Source organism: Rhinoderma darwinii, chromosome 3, assembly GCF_050947455.1.
Source record: "Rhinoderma darwinii isolate aRhiDar2 chromosome 3, aRhiDar2.hap1, whole genome shotgun sequence".
Lineage (NCBI taxonomy): Eukaryota > Metazoa > Chordata > Amphibia > Anura > Rhinodermatidae > Rhinoderma > Rhinoderma darwinii.
In genome coordinates, this window is record NC_134689.1 from 24,141,608 (window position 1) to 24,155,511 (window position 13,904).

General features: G+C 38.9%; 1 protein-coding gene across 2 annotated transcripts in view; it reads left to right on the plus strand.

The window, feature by feature from the left end:
* Nucleotides 1-13,904, plus strand: part of GLRA1 (glycine receptor alpha 1) — a 93,989-nt gene that overhangs the window by 64,265 nt on the left and 15,820 nt on the right. For both annotated transcript variants that reach the window (XM_075856133.1, XM_075856132.1), the window contains 5 exons: nt 2,627-2,850; nt 3,400-3,482; nt 3,836-3,973; nt 5,319-5,533; nt 10,941-11,087. In XM_075856133.1, coding sequence (XP_075712248.1) covers nt 2,627-2,850; nt 3,400-3,482; nt 3,836-3,973; nt 5,319-5,533; nt 10,941-11,087 — 807 coding nt within the window. The remainder of the gene's footprint in view (nt 1-2,626; nt 2,851-3,399; nt 3,483-3,835; nt 3,974-5,318; nt 5,534-10,940; nt 11,088-13,904) is intronic.

Consider the following 13,904-nt stretch of genomic DNA (forward strand, 5'->3'; position numbering starts at 1 on the left):
CAGTGCCAACATAAACAACACGTGGAACAGTGTAACTTGTGCAAAATAGTGAGTGCACAGTCCAAGTGCTCTTCTGCAAAGCACATCTTTACATGCTCTTTAAAGGGATTATATCAGCATGACAACCTCTTTTTATACTGAAACTTGCCCAGTGATCAGCTGATCGCCATGTGTCTGGCTTCAAAAACACCTGGAGGTAAACTGTTATCGCCAGGGGAGGCTCCACCCGCTGTAGGTGAAATGTAGTACTACATGCCGGCAATTCAAATGAATGGCCATCTATATAATACATTGGCGAGCCAGACCCACCTCTATGACATCTATACAACCTCTATGACATCTATACACCCCTGTTCAAAGGGCATAAAAACAGAGGTTGTTGTAATGCGATAAACCCTTTAAGGAAGCTCTGCAAATCGTGATCTATAGGTTATGATTTCTCTTCAAACATGATCTACTAAATGCACTCAAATATAAGCCCTCGTAGGTCATATGCAGTAGAGTATCAGTGCAATTGAAGGATTTAAGTTGATTATATCGAATACAGAGTCCCGCTTCTGCATTACTGGATTGTATCTATATTTATGGTGTATTGAATCCAATCTTAATGAGAAATGTGGAACGGATAATCAAATTAACCTAATGCACCTGAGCATCAATAGCAGATGGATGTGCCAGCATTTATATTCAGCTCTGAAGGACGGTAACTCAAAGTCACAGCACCGCGTCTCCTATAGAAAAGGTCAAATGTCATCTAGTGAGATCAATGGGAAAAATGGCACATACATTACGCTCTTAATACATTTCACAGGAACCCAGGAGTCAGTAGAACGGGTAGAATGAAAAGGTTGTTTTTAATTTCAGCTTGTACTTACATCGACTCCATTCTGCGAAGAAACACTTTGTTATTTTCCGCTTCTATTTTTGTAAAATGTAAGGTTAAATCTATAAATGTTAGTTTATTATTAGTAATTATGTATAGGTTATTTCGTCAATTGTAATTTTTATTGTTTATTTCCTACCCATCCGGCCCTCAGATCAACAAAAGCGATTCATGAAGCTGCTCCACTATATCTCTTCTTATACCATTTAGCCTCTTCGTGAGATATGGGTCTTGCATTTTGGTTTTGTGTAAATATTAAGAGCATATTCCAGGCATAACAGAAAAACTAAATTAACCTGTTTTCCCGATATCTGACTAGTACAAAGAAGAGCAGTCCAACAGCTGTAATGCCCAGCTCCAACTGTGGAGATCAATGCTGATTATAGCATTCAAGGGCAGAGCCTCCCGGGGGGAAGGGACCCCCTTTAATCACATCATAAGTAATCACTGTGACACGATTAGAGTCCATACCATGTATGAGCAGACAGCCCAGTGTCCACTGAAAAACTGATCATATTGACTATAAAGAGGATGGCTGGATGGATGGATAGATATTAGATAGATATTAGATAGATATTAGATAGAAAGATATTAGATAGATAGATAGAAAAAAAAACACTCAATTACACACTTCTTTACATTAAAGGATTATTCCCAACCTAGATATTTATGACTGATCCAAAGGATATGCCATAAATGTCTGATGGATGTGGGACCTGCACCTATATCAATTAATGTAAGGTCATCCGACCCCCATTTTGCCCAGTGAGGCCGCTCCCTTCATTCTCTTCTATGGATGTTACGGAAACAGCACTTGTTCTGCTTTTTCCGCACTGCTATCCCCCCTTCTACTAGTCCCTGCTTTGAATCACTGGGCAAAACGGGGTCAGATGACCTTGGTTTTCAATATAGGTGCGGTTCCCAGAGCTGGGACCCGCATCTATCAGACATTTATAGCATAACCACAGGATATGCCATATATGTCCAAGTTGTGAATACCCCTTTAAATAAAAAAATTATATATAATAACAATAAATATAGATTACATTGCTTATGATGATCAGGGTACGACGTAAAAAAAATTGCATAAGTACAACTTATCCCACAAAAAAATGTTCATACAGCAATGTTAACTTAGGCTAGGAACTAAATGGGTTAAACAGGTACACAAGATCTACCTAATCTTTTTTCATTTCTGTCATTTGCACCATATCAGTTTTTCATTTATAAGACATGCTACCAAAAGTTGCCTATAGAGCACTGCGTGTCCTGTCTATGACATGAATATTTCTGATGTACTTTCTCATTCTTCAGCACCTTGTGTCCCAAGCACTGTACTTCCCTAGGTACAGTCTCTGCCATATTCATTTTTCATTCATATTGCATAAGCCAACCCGAAGCAACTTAATTGACCTTTTATCAATGAGGGAACTCAGTGACAGTGTGTGAGGAGATCCTGCTCTTGTTACACTACGGGGTTAGAAACCAGCAGAAAAGCAAGCTGACCCTCCCACAGGCTGAGAAAAGCTGCTGCCTTTTCTAGCATGAAAAAAAAAAACCCGTTAAGCATTAGGAAAAAAAAAGCTGAACAGGTAAATTTATATATTATTGGTTATCTAGTGAGGAACTTGCCTGGAATTCTCTAATAATTAAAAAAAAATATATGCAATTTTCTTGTAGGATAACAGTAAGGTACTAAAAATATAGTTAACTTTATTATGTCTTTTTTTTATTGCATTTTAGGATTACAGATTAAATATATTCCTACGTCAACAATGGAATGACCCCCGATTGGCTTTCCATGAATTCCCAGACGACTCCTTGGATTTGGACCCTTCTATGTTGGATTCTATCTGGAAGCCTGATCTGTTCTTTGCCAATGAAAAGGGAGCAAACTTTCATGAAATCACCACAGACAACAAATTGCTAAGGATCTTTAAAAATGGCAATGTACTTTACAGCATTCGGTGAGTCAAAATATAACTTTAATAGTGGAATAGAAGGAGGCAACGCATTTGAGTTCGATAAATTTCCAATGTTGTAGATGGAACTCAGAACTCCCATAGCTTATTTACATACCTAGACAACTATTGTTAGGATGAAAGGCTGGTAATCGATAATGTGATATACACACAGGGCTAATTTTAGGAAGTCGCAAACTGGGCAATAGCCCAAGCCCTTTATTTCCTAGAGGTCCTCTAAGCATGGGAACCCCAGTAGCAATTTTACTCTACTGTCAGTTCCATTAGTCAGTACTTACTTACACTGAGCACTCTGTCCGACAACAGAGAGAACTCAACGGCCATTAAAATGGCTATCCTCTCCACTATAACGGCTATAATGGCTATCCGCGCCATTATACAGATCAGTACAGGTCAGGAGAACTGTACTGATCTGTATAATGGCGTGGAGTGGGGGTGATTTGCTCCCCATTTTCTATAAAGCTGGCCCTGCATGCGCATCTTTTGTAAAAGTAAAACCTTTAAGAAGATAATTAAAAGCAAATTTTTTTTCAGATTAACTCTGACTTTGGCTTGTCCCATGGACCTGAAAAATTTTCCGATGGATGTCCAAACCTGTATCATGCAACTGGAGAGCTGTAAGTTGGGAAAGACTTTAGGAACCTGGTTTGACTTTGATAGTAACTGAATTACCGGAATCTATTAATTAGTTACTTTAACTTTTTAATTAGTTTTTATTTTATTGAAATAAAATTTTTATTTTTGTAGTAATTTTTTTTAATTACTTGGATATTACCTGATTTTACTAGAATTAAGTAGACTATATGGAATAACGTTCTCCAAGCAGAATAAATCATATCCATATGTTTACTGAATATTTACCAAAAATAAGCAATAAAAAATGTCTATAGAGAAATGCAAAAAATTAAATAATCTGCTGTTTGCCTCCTGCATGACACGACTACAACTGACATTCATTTTCTCTACACAGTTGGTTACACTATGAATGATCTTATATTTGAGTGGGAGGAGGTGGGTGCCGTGCAGGTGGCAGACGGACTTACCTTGCCACAATTTATCTTGAAGGAAGAGAAGGATCTACGGTATTGTACCAAACATTATAACACTGGTGAGTTTCTGTTGGATCCACCTCCTTGATTGTCTAGATCAGAATTGTCCACCATGTCTCTGCGCAAAATTTCAAAATTGGTCTTTGACTGGTATTTTTGCAGAACCACGTAGAAAACCAATGAAAGGGTGTGATTTTTTTGTATGACCCTACATGAACAGATCTTGATGTTCTGTGACAACAGGACCAATAATTGTCTTATTTGGTCGCATTTTTAGTCATCAAAAGGCAAAACCGCACATGTTTTATGAATTGCCCCATTTTTGGTGACGCCGTTCTTATCGTTGAAACGTGTTTTATCGGCACATGTGAATTTACTCCTAGATGGCAGTTTTAGCTTTTCAGCCCTCGTTTGCGTCATAAGGAGGTAGATACTCAATAATTATGACTGGAAATATGTCAACGTCTATCCTACATCTGCTCGAGACCCAATGCATAAATTATTTTTTTATTATATTTATATAAATTATATTTATATTTTTCCTCATCGGGAGTTTTGGAGATATAGGGTCTCTCTTTATTCTTGATAACATTTTCTGTTAAAACCTTTTTTATTGACATTTATGAAAAAGGGATTAATCCCAATTTATGATGTTTCAAAGGTAATGGGGTTCCTATGTCGGGAAGTAGTGTTTGTATAATATTGTAATATTTAAATGTTCCATTGAAAATTTTATCTTTAAATAAATTGCTTAAAAATCTGAATTAAATGCAAATACTCAATAGGGTATACTGAAATGTTAAACTATTAATATTGATAATTATAATATAATTAATATTGATAATTATATTAAAAGGTATATTAAAAATTAAAAAGGGGGTCCTCCAATAGGACCCCTTCTTTTAGCCTGACTTGAGAGCAACGTGAAGTTCGGTTCACTCCTCTATGGAACTACCTGCCATCACAATCAGAAAAGAGGTTCTGCAAACTGGACAAACCCTTTAAAGTGAATGTAAACCCTTGATCACCTTTTTTAAATTTTTATCTAAATACTGTAAGTCCAAAATGCTGTGCTGATTAAATTGTAGGGAGCTTACAGCCAATGGCATACTGTTTATACATTTAACTTAATAATAAGACTGTATGCAGTAATCTCCTTAGCTCCCCCTAGTGGTGGCTGCAGTTAGTCTAAATTTTATAATTGTTCTCCTTGTCTATGCCAGGGACTTGGAGTTCTTTATCAGGTGGTTTAAAACGTGGACATTCCCTTTAAGTCGCGTGTTGAAGTCTACAGTTATCCATTTAATTGCAAACATGTGTTCCTATTAATAAACTTTTGAGCCTTAGTTGACGGTATATTCTCATAACCAATTTACTTACCTCTTCCTTTTTTTTATATCCAAGGAAAATTTACTTGTATCGAAGCTCGCTTCCACTTGGAGAGACAGATGGGCTATTATCTGATTCAAATGTATATTCCGAGTTTGCTTATTGTCATCCTCTCTTGGGTGTCCTTCTGGATCAACATGGATGCAGCCCCTGCCAGAGTTGGTCTTGGCATTACTACTGTACTGACCATGACCACGCAGAGTTCTGGATCTCGTGCATCTCTACCAAAGGTTTGTATTGTAGAAAACAATTGTACCTTTTTATCGAGTAATTCTTATCTCAAATCCAAAATGTATAGATGGAAGTGCCCGAGGCTGGACATGTATTTATAGTTTATGGAGAAATAATCGTCATATTATCGCCTTCAGTGTTTCATATTTCATACATACCTAGAACTGAATAGCCGTGAGGATGAATATTACAGAAAAATATTGCCACATTAGTAACAATTATATTAAAGGCAAATAAATAAATAATAATTAAAAAAACAAACATTCCAACTATAGCTCTACTTGCCAAATTTGTTTCTTCTGGAGAAGCTTTGTAAAAAAGTAATGGGTGGAAATGTGTTTCCATCTAAAATCGAAACTAGGTCCAGATGAAGTTTTACAAAAATTTAGTGGGGGATATATTCCCCATAACTGTTATATAATGGTTGGCTAACTTAAGCTGGCCATACACGCCAGACAATTGTTGGTGGACCCTGCCTATATACAGGATGTGTCTTGATGCTTTTTGTATCTAGGAGGTGCTTGAGGGAACTGGGAGGTGGAGGACCCAAGTTGGTGAAGGCCCCTTGCCAATTGCCCCTCTTGCCACCCCTATAATCTGGCCATACAACATTAGTACTTGAGGAGTCCCCTACTGCTGAGTTTTAAAGATCTACTGTATTTAAAGGTAATCTGTCGCTAGAATATTTTTTTTTCTTTAGTTAAACAATTATTATTTAAGTGATTACACATTGTTTTAATTTTTTAAAATGTAACATTTTTGTCAGGAAATATTATAAATTAGATTCTAATTTATAACATTTCCATGTGCTGGGCACTAGAGGGAGCAGTTTCCAAAATTGCAGCATGGTCAATGTGGTAAAGCAACCTCATTGCTTTATGCTGAAAATTTGGGGTAGACACATTCTCTCTAGTGTCCTCACACAATCCCCCCTCCCTTATTCTGGCTAGTGCCAGGAGAAGGAGGGGTTTGAATCTTCAATCCTCCTACACTGTGTGCCGCCATTTTCTGAGCGAATGCACAGTGTAGGAGTATTAGATACAGTTCTCAGCAGACAGTATAACACAAACATACACGAACATAATACACACATCACATACACAAACATAACTTACCTGCTCCTGCCGCCGCTGCCGCCTCTGCTCCTATTCCTTGTGCCTTCGCTTCCTTGAACATATGGCCGGAAGCCGCGACCAGAAGTCGTCATCTGACTGTCCGACCGCTGCTTCCGGTCTACATGAAAATGGCGCCGGATTTTGCTCTAACGAGCTTAGTTTTGGTCTGTGTGGGAGCGGCGCATGTGCCGTTCCCACACAAACGGCGTACGCTGCAGTGAATGGAACGGCTCCCGTTCGCATTCTCTATGGGGATGTATGTGCCGTATTCCATCTCAGTATGTGTCGTTAATCGACATATACAGAGGTGAAAAAAAATGGCAGCCCCCATAGAGAAGTAAAAATAAGAACAAAGTAAAAAGTAGAACATGACAACACAAATAAATAAAATGTATTTTAATATCATACTAAAAGCAATATTATTATTCAAAAAAATAATAATTCATGACACCGTCCCTTTAACTTTGTCTGTGTCTTTCCTTTGTGTTTCCAAAAATGACTACAGCAAATCACTGCCACAAAGGCTGCTAAATTTTTTAGACTTCTAAATGCCAAATCTGCCTGGTTTTGCAATGATATATCCTCCATCTAGATACTGTTGCATAATAAAGCAGATGTGCCATTTAGGAGTATTGCAACACGTAAGGAGTCCTTTGATGGCATCTATTTCTTATTCACATTGGAAATTGACAAGGAAGAGACAAATATAACTATGGAATGGTTTGATAAGATTTTTGTAAATTTTGTAAAAATGCACAACTCAAAGAATAAGGAATTTTATATATACGAAGCTCATTGTTTTCGGTTCAATCAAATTTTTGGCAACATTGTAGAAGAGGACAACTCAAAGACTGGTGAATTTTATACATATGAAGTTCATTGTTTTCATGTAGATGCATTTTTTTATATTTGTCATTATAACTCAATTTTTTTTTATTTCTGAGAACTTCACCATTCAACTATTGTTGCTCGAAATTTCTGTTCACTCTCTTCACTTGCTCTTTCCATGAGGTCACATTTTTGTATCATTTCATTGTCATTCTAATTCTTTTTCATGTCATTCTTCTCATTTCAGTCATCAACTTTCATTGTCTCCTTTCATGTGTTGTGGCCACTCATGGTTATTACCTTCTCTCAGTGCAGGAGGATCTGTGTTCTTTCAAGGCAAGTCTAGAGATATACAGGACTTTTATATTGATAAGATATGGGTAAATATCTCAGTTACATAAAATTGTGATTAGACAATTATATGAAGGATTGGAACGATGGCCAGATAGAAGCCCATGGTCTGGGTGAGGCTCTCTAGTACTGAGACACTCTATCAATGCCCTTGGATGGTACTGGGGGCTACCCCTGAGGCCCACAAAATGCAAAAGGTTGACCACAACTGTATTAGAATGGAGTTGGTATGAGTTTAAAAGACTTAGATTTAGTTTCTCCAGACCAGGGAAATGACCTTCAAAATTACTAAAAACTTAGAGATCTTGAGAATAAATAGTATTGCTTGCTGCATTAGACTAAGGTAAGTCTGTATATTGCACATCCACTTCACCAAAATGGGTGATTCAAACCAGCCGCTGGGTGAAGAACAGTATAATAAAATACTCATCTTGATTATAATATACCCAATAAAAACTTAAAGGGGTTCTCTAGGAATATATAACTTTGGTCAGATAGTAAGGCACATATAGTGCTCATATTTTCCAATATACTTAGACCCTGAATGCTACCTAAGTATGTCTCATTCATAAGGAGAGACAACATATATATATATATATATATATATATATATATATATATATATATATATGCGAGAGTTGGGGATTACATTTAACATGGAGTATAATTCAATCCCTGAACTCCAATCTGAGCACCACAAGTGTAGGGGTATCATTGTTTATTAAATATAGATTGAGACGTATGGTAACAAACATCTAACCCCACACACCCATGGCAATTGTTCCAGAAATCAGTACCCAGATATCAGTGGCAGATCAATCATTTGGGCATAAGGGTAAGTTCACACGCAGTGACTAAAAACTTCTGAAAATACGGAGCTGTATTCAGGCGAAAACAGGTCCTAATTTTCAGACGTTTTTGTAGCAATTCGCGTTTTTCTCAGTGTATTTTACGCCCCCGTTTTTGGAGCTGTTTTTCAATGGAGTCAATGAAAAATTTCTCCAAAAACGTCTCAAGAAGTGTCCTGCACTTTTGACGAGCCGTCATTTTACGCGCCGTATTTTGACAGCGATGAGTAAAATGACACCTCATGGGAACAGAACACCGTAAAACCCATTGCAAGCAATGGGCAGATGTTTGTAGGCCTAATGGAGCCGTTTTTTTAGGCGTGATTTGAGGCGTAAAACGCCCAAATTACGTCTGAAAACACCCTAAGTGTGTAAGGGTTTTTAACCTTTGTATCGTGGCTAAGATTTTTGATAAGATGACCAGGAAGAAACCCAGATCCCTCTCAATCTCATTTAAATTTTAAGAAAGTCAACCCTGGGAAATGTGAGCACTACACGTAGTCTATTATTTTACGAAAGTCTATTTTATCAGCAAGTCTATTTTACTCTCCTGGCGTGTCTGTTTTTAGTAAATAATGATATTCCCCATGAAATACCAATTCTGAAGCATCTTTTCATAGCTCTCCACATTGTTCTTCCTCTGTTATTCCTCCTAGAAATTGATGAATAAATTGACAACCGGGTGTTACCAGTTGTGGGTGTGTCCCTACATAGAGTTGTGCAAAATGGGGGGAAAAAGTGGATATGTCCAAACTTCAGCGCTGTCTGTTCTGTCTAGGGCTCGGTGTCCCCAAGGATTTGGAGAACCACTCAGGTAGGAAAGAGAGAACTCTTGAACAAATTGATTTGAACCAGAGTGTTAATGCGAAATGTGTGTTTATTTCTGATATGGCAGTGAAGCTAAATAAACACACATTTCGCATTAACACTCTGGTTCAAATGAATTAGTTCAAAAGTTCTCTCTTTCCAAGCTGAGTGTTTCTCCAAATCCTTGGGACACCGGGCCCTAGACAGACCAGACAGCGCTGAACTTTGGACATAGCTTTTTCCCCCTATTTTGCACAATTATTGATTTACGGAGTCCTGGTTGGCCCCGGAACGGATTTTCAGCAGCAGTCTCATGGTTTACAGATACGCATCAAGGGGTGATGTGCTCCCAGCACAACATCGTTAGGTGAGCACAACTGCTTACCCCGTTTGTCCTGTCTTCTATATATCCACAGTTGATGCACTATGTGCGCTGGATGGTTTATTTTTTCTTTGCATTTTCTCTAGTCCCTACTGTCACGATCACAGGGTATGTGGACCCACTAGCCGTAACGGAGAGGCAGCTGGCCAAGTCACAGTCTATATGACAGTCTATACCAGTTCGTAGCACAAGGGTACCTGAAATAGTCCAGATGGTGGCCAAGGCTTTAGCACGGATGGAGGTGGTTAGGCCAGACGTGGCGGATGACGATGTATGTGGTAGATGACACTGGACATGGCAGATGACACTGGACATGGCAGATGACACTGGACGTGGCAGATGACAGCAGGTGCAGTAGGACACGACTCAAACACTAACAGGCTCAGGAACAAGGACACAGCACGGGATACAGGTAGCAGGGCACGGGAAACAACGGGAACAGGATAACACTAAGGGACCATTTGCAAGACTGACATGGGATTAACTAACAACGCTCAGACAAGGATCAGAAGCACAGGGCCCTTTTTATAGTTCAGGGAATAATTAATAAATTATTTACATATGTAAAGTGATTACTACGGGACAGAGCGGGCGCATGTGCCGATGTCTTTGGGGAGGAAGGCGCCGACAGAACGAGGAGGATCTGCGGGAGGCAGGTAAGTGAAGGTCGCGGTCCGTGGCCACGGCCGTAACACCTACATAGAGTGGGGATTGACAAGGGGATTGCTAACACCCAGTTGTCAATTTATTCTAATAGTTATTACTGAGGGACGGCACAATGCAGAGTTCTAAGGAAATATGTTCCAGAATTGTTAATTCATTGGAAATTCAAGTATATACTAAAATAGATAAGTCAGGAGAGCTGAGAGGTCCTCATTAAATAGAGATATGCGATTAGTACAAATATTTCTTTACCAGAAACAGCGCCTTTTTAGTACAAAAAAAGAAAACGAAAATGTCTTATAATTTTTACTTCTATGTGCTACCTTTGAGGCAGGGATAATACATGTAGTATATTGATTATATGTAACATTTGTATATGCAATTTTTGGCAAGATGTGTTTTTCTTCTGCAGGTGTCCTATGTGAAAGCTATTGATATATGGATGGCAGTCTGCTTGCTGTTTGTCTTTTCTGCCCTATTGGAATATGCAGCTGTCAACTTTGTATCACGGCAGCACAAGGAACTTTTACGTTTCAGGAGGAGGAGACGGCATCACAAGGTAACATCCTCTGCTACAGTGTGCAAGCCTGGAGGTCAATTTGTATGTGGATCCATCTGGTTATATTTAGGTGTGAGGAAGTAAAACAAAAAAACTAAAATATTATCCTAGCACCTAAATAAAGAAGTTCTGTCTAATTTTAAGAAATGACTTTGTCTACCAAAAATATGCTTTGATTAGAATTCCGCTACAAATTTGTAACAGAATTATATAGGAAGAGATTTAAGTTGCATAGTTAGTATGGTTGAAAAAAGACGCATGTCCATCATGTTCAACCACGGGGAATTTTGCCTTGAATCCTTAAAGGGAAAAGTCAAGGCAAAATTGATACACTGTGTTATGACAAGAGCAGAACCTGAGGGGGCGGAGCATGACACAGGGATTTTCCCTTTGGTGTTCTTTTGATCCCTGCGTCATTCACCACCCACTCAGCCACTAGGCATAACACATTGTATCAGTTTTGCCAAAAGTGGTTTTAGAGTGTATTCAAACGTTGCGGTTTTGTCACGCGGCCGAAAATGCGGCAAAACCGCACCGTGTAAATATATCCTTAAAGAGGTTGCCTAGGAGTATGGCCATGTAAAACTACTGACATCATTATGCTGATATGCTGAAATTGGAAAAAGATTAGACTTAACTTCGACCTTTAGTGCTAAAAAGTTGTTCCGGCTAAATAAGGCTTCATTCACATCTGCGTTGGGACTCTGTTCATGGGCTCCATCTGAGCTTTCCGTCAGGGGAACCCATGAACGGAATCCAAACTGAAACAAACGGAAACCATAGGTAGCGTAGTCGACTACGGTAATGATTCTGTCAAAACGACGGAACCCTTGCACAACGGTGACAAACGGAAACCATTTGCATCGGAACCGTCTCCATTGAAATCAATAGGGATGCAAACGGAAACCTATGGCTTCCATTTGTTTCAGTTTGGATTCCGTTCATGGGTTCCCCTGATGGAAAGCTCCAATGAACCCATGAACGGAGTCCCGACGCAGATGTGAACCAAGCCTTATTTAGCCGGAACAACTTTTGTGATGGCATGAACATGATATTCTAATTTCCGCTCTGGGCCACTCCGGAACTGCCCGATAACCTGTCAAAAGACCGAGTAGAAATAAATTCTCACAGACTGCATCACAAAGCCTTACCTCAAAACAAAAAAGGTCCCCACCTCATTTCTATATAGCATCTATGGCATAATATTGCTAAGAATTAAAACAAAAATGTAAAGCTAAGAAGCCTATAAATGAAAAATACCAAATAATTTCTAATCCATTACTAAACCATGACATATTAATAAATACCACAGAGGCCACTCTTATAGAAACCCCCTTGGATAATCCCATTGTTTCTGTTCTACATTCTATATCATTGTATTGTTGGGTAACCGAGACCCTGACAGCTTTTATGTAAAATGCTAATAATGCTACATAAGTCCGAGCAGTCTCTTTACCCGCTTGATATACAACGTTGTGTTCAAAGCCTGCGGCCTTCTCCAGCATAAAAAGGCTAATGTTATACTTAATAGATTTCTCTGCGAGAACAGAGTAATTGATGTTATTCATTACTGTAGCACCGCAGAATGCTGATCCCACTAATCACAGAATGGAAATACTATTGCAGACTTTTTTTTTCATTCCGGAGAAAAATTGTTCTGCAGAGGTAATTCAGGATAAAGCGAAAAATGATCCATCTCCTACCACAAGTCGGATGATAGGTCAGCCATGATTACAATCTCTATGGCAATGAAATGATTAAAATAATAGCTGCACCATAACAATATCCCGCTGCTTTTTCACTGATAACAATTGTAGTTCAAAAACGACTACCCCCTCCCTATATAAGTGTCCACTCCCCGGTTATCCCCCTGATGTCTTCTGAGCTATCCTTCTGAAGATCTATTCATACATGAACAGTCAAGTAGACACGTCCTTCAGCCTGAGTATAATGGAGGGAGGGTACCAGATATGGCAACCCTAATATGATAAAATTTCAAAAAATTAATGACTATGCAAAAGGGGATAGCACCATTAAATCCCTTTCCAACTAAGATCTATGGTCGCTGAATTTCTGATCCTACGTAGTCTTTTTTACAGATCCTGGCGAGTCCAATACAGAATATTCTTTAGCTAGTTTTCCTATAACCTCCTAGACAAAATAATAGACGAGGAACCAGGGAGGAATTTATTCAGCGGTCCCAAATATTGTAGCTGCCGTATTACATTTGCTATTAAGCTAGGCTTAGATGATGCCTTAGATTAGGTCTCTGCGGCACTTTGGCACAAACAATAGAAAGAGATTTCTCTTTTGTGACATTGTAGTCCATAAACTACTAACCGAAAATTGCGTCAGAATGCAACTTTGTTGGCTGGGAGGTCAGGCTTCCATTGACTCTTCGTTGTCTACTGCGGCAAATAAATTAGCAGCAAAGTGGATGAGGTAAAACAAATTTCATCCACACGCTGCATAAATACTCAGCGGAAAAAATGCTCAGAAACTGACCTGCGATGCAGAATTTTATTCCGCAGCATGTCAATTGTATTTGTGTAAACGCTGCTTATTTGTTGCGGGTTTTCCCCATTGAATTCAATAGGGAGGTAAAACCCGCAACAAATAGCAGTTTGAAAAAAAAAACCTCGTACTTACCCAAAAGTCTGTGTTCTTCCCTCCAGCATGGCCTCCTGGGATGACGTTTCATCCCATGTGACCGCTGCAGCCAATCATAGGCTGTAGCGGCAGTCACATGGAATGAAACATCATCCTAGGAGGCCGGCCTGGATGACGTCAGAGGGCCGGCCTCCTGGGGTGACGCTT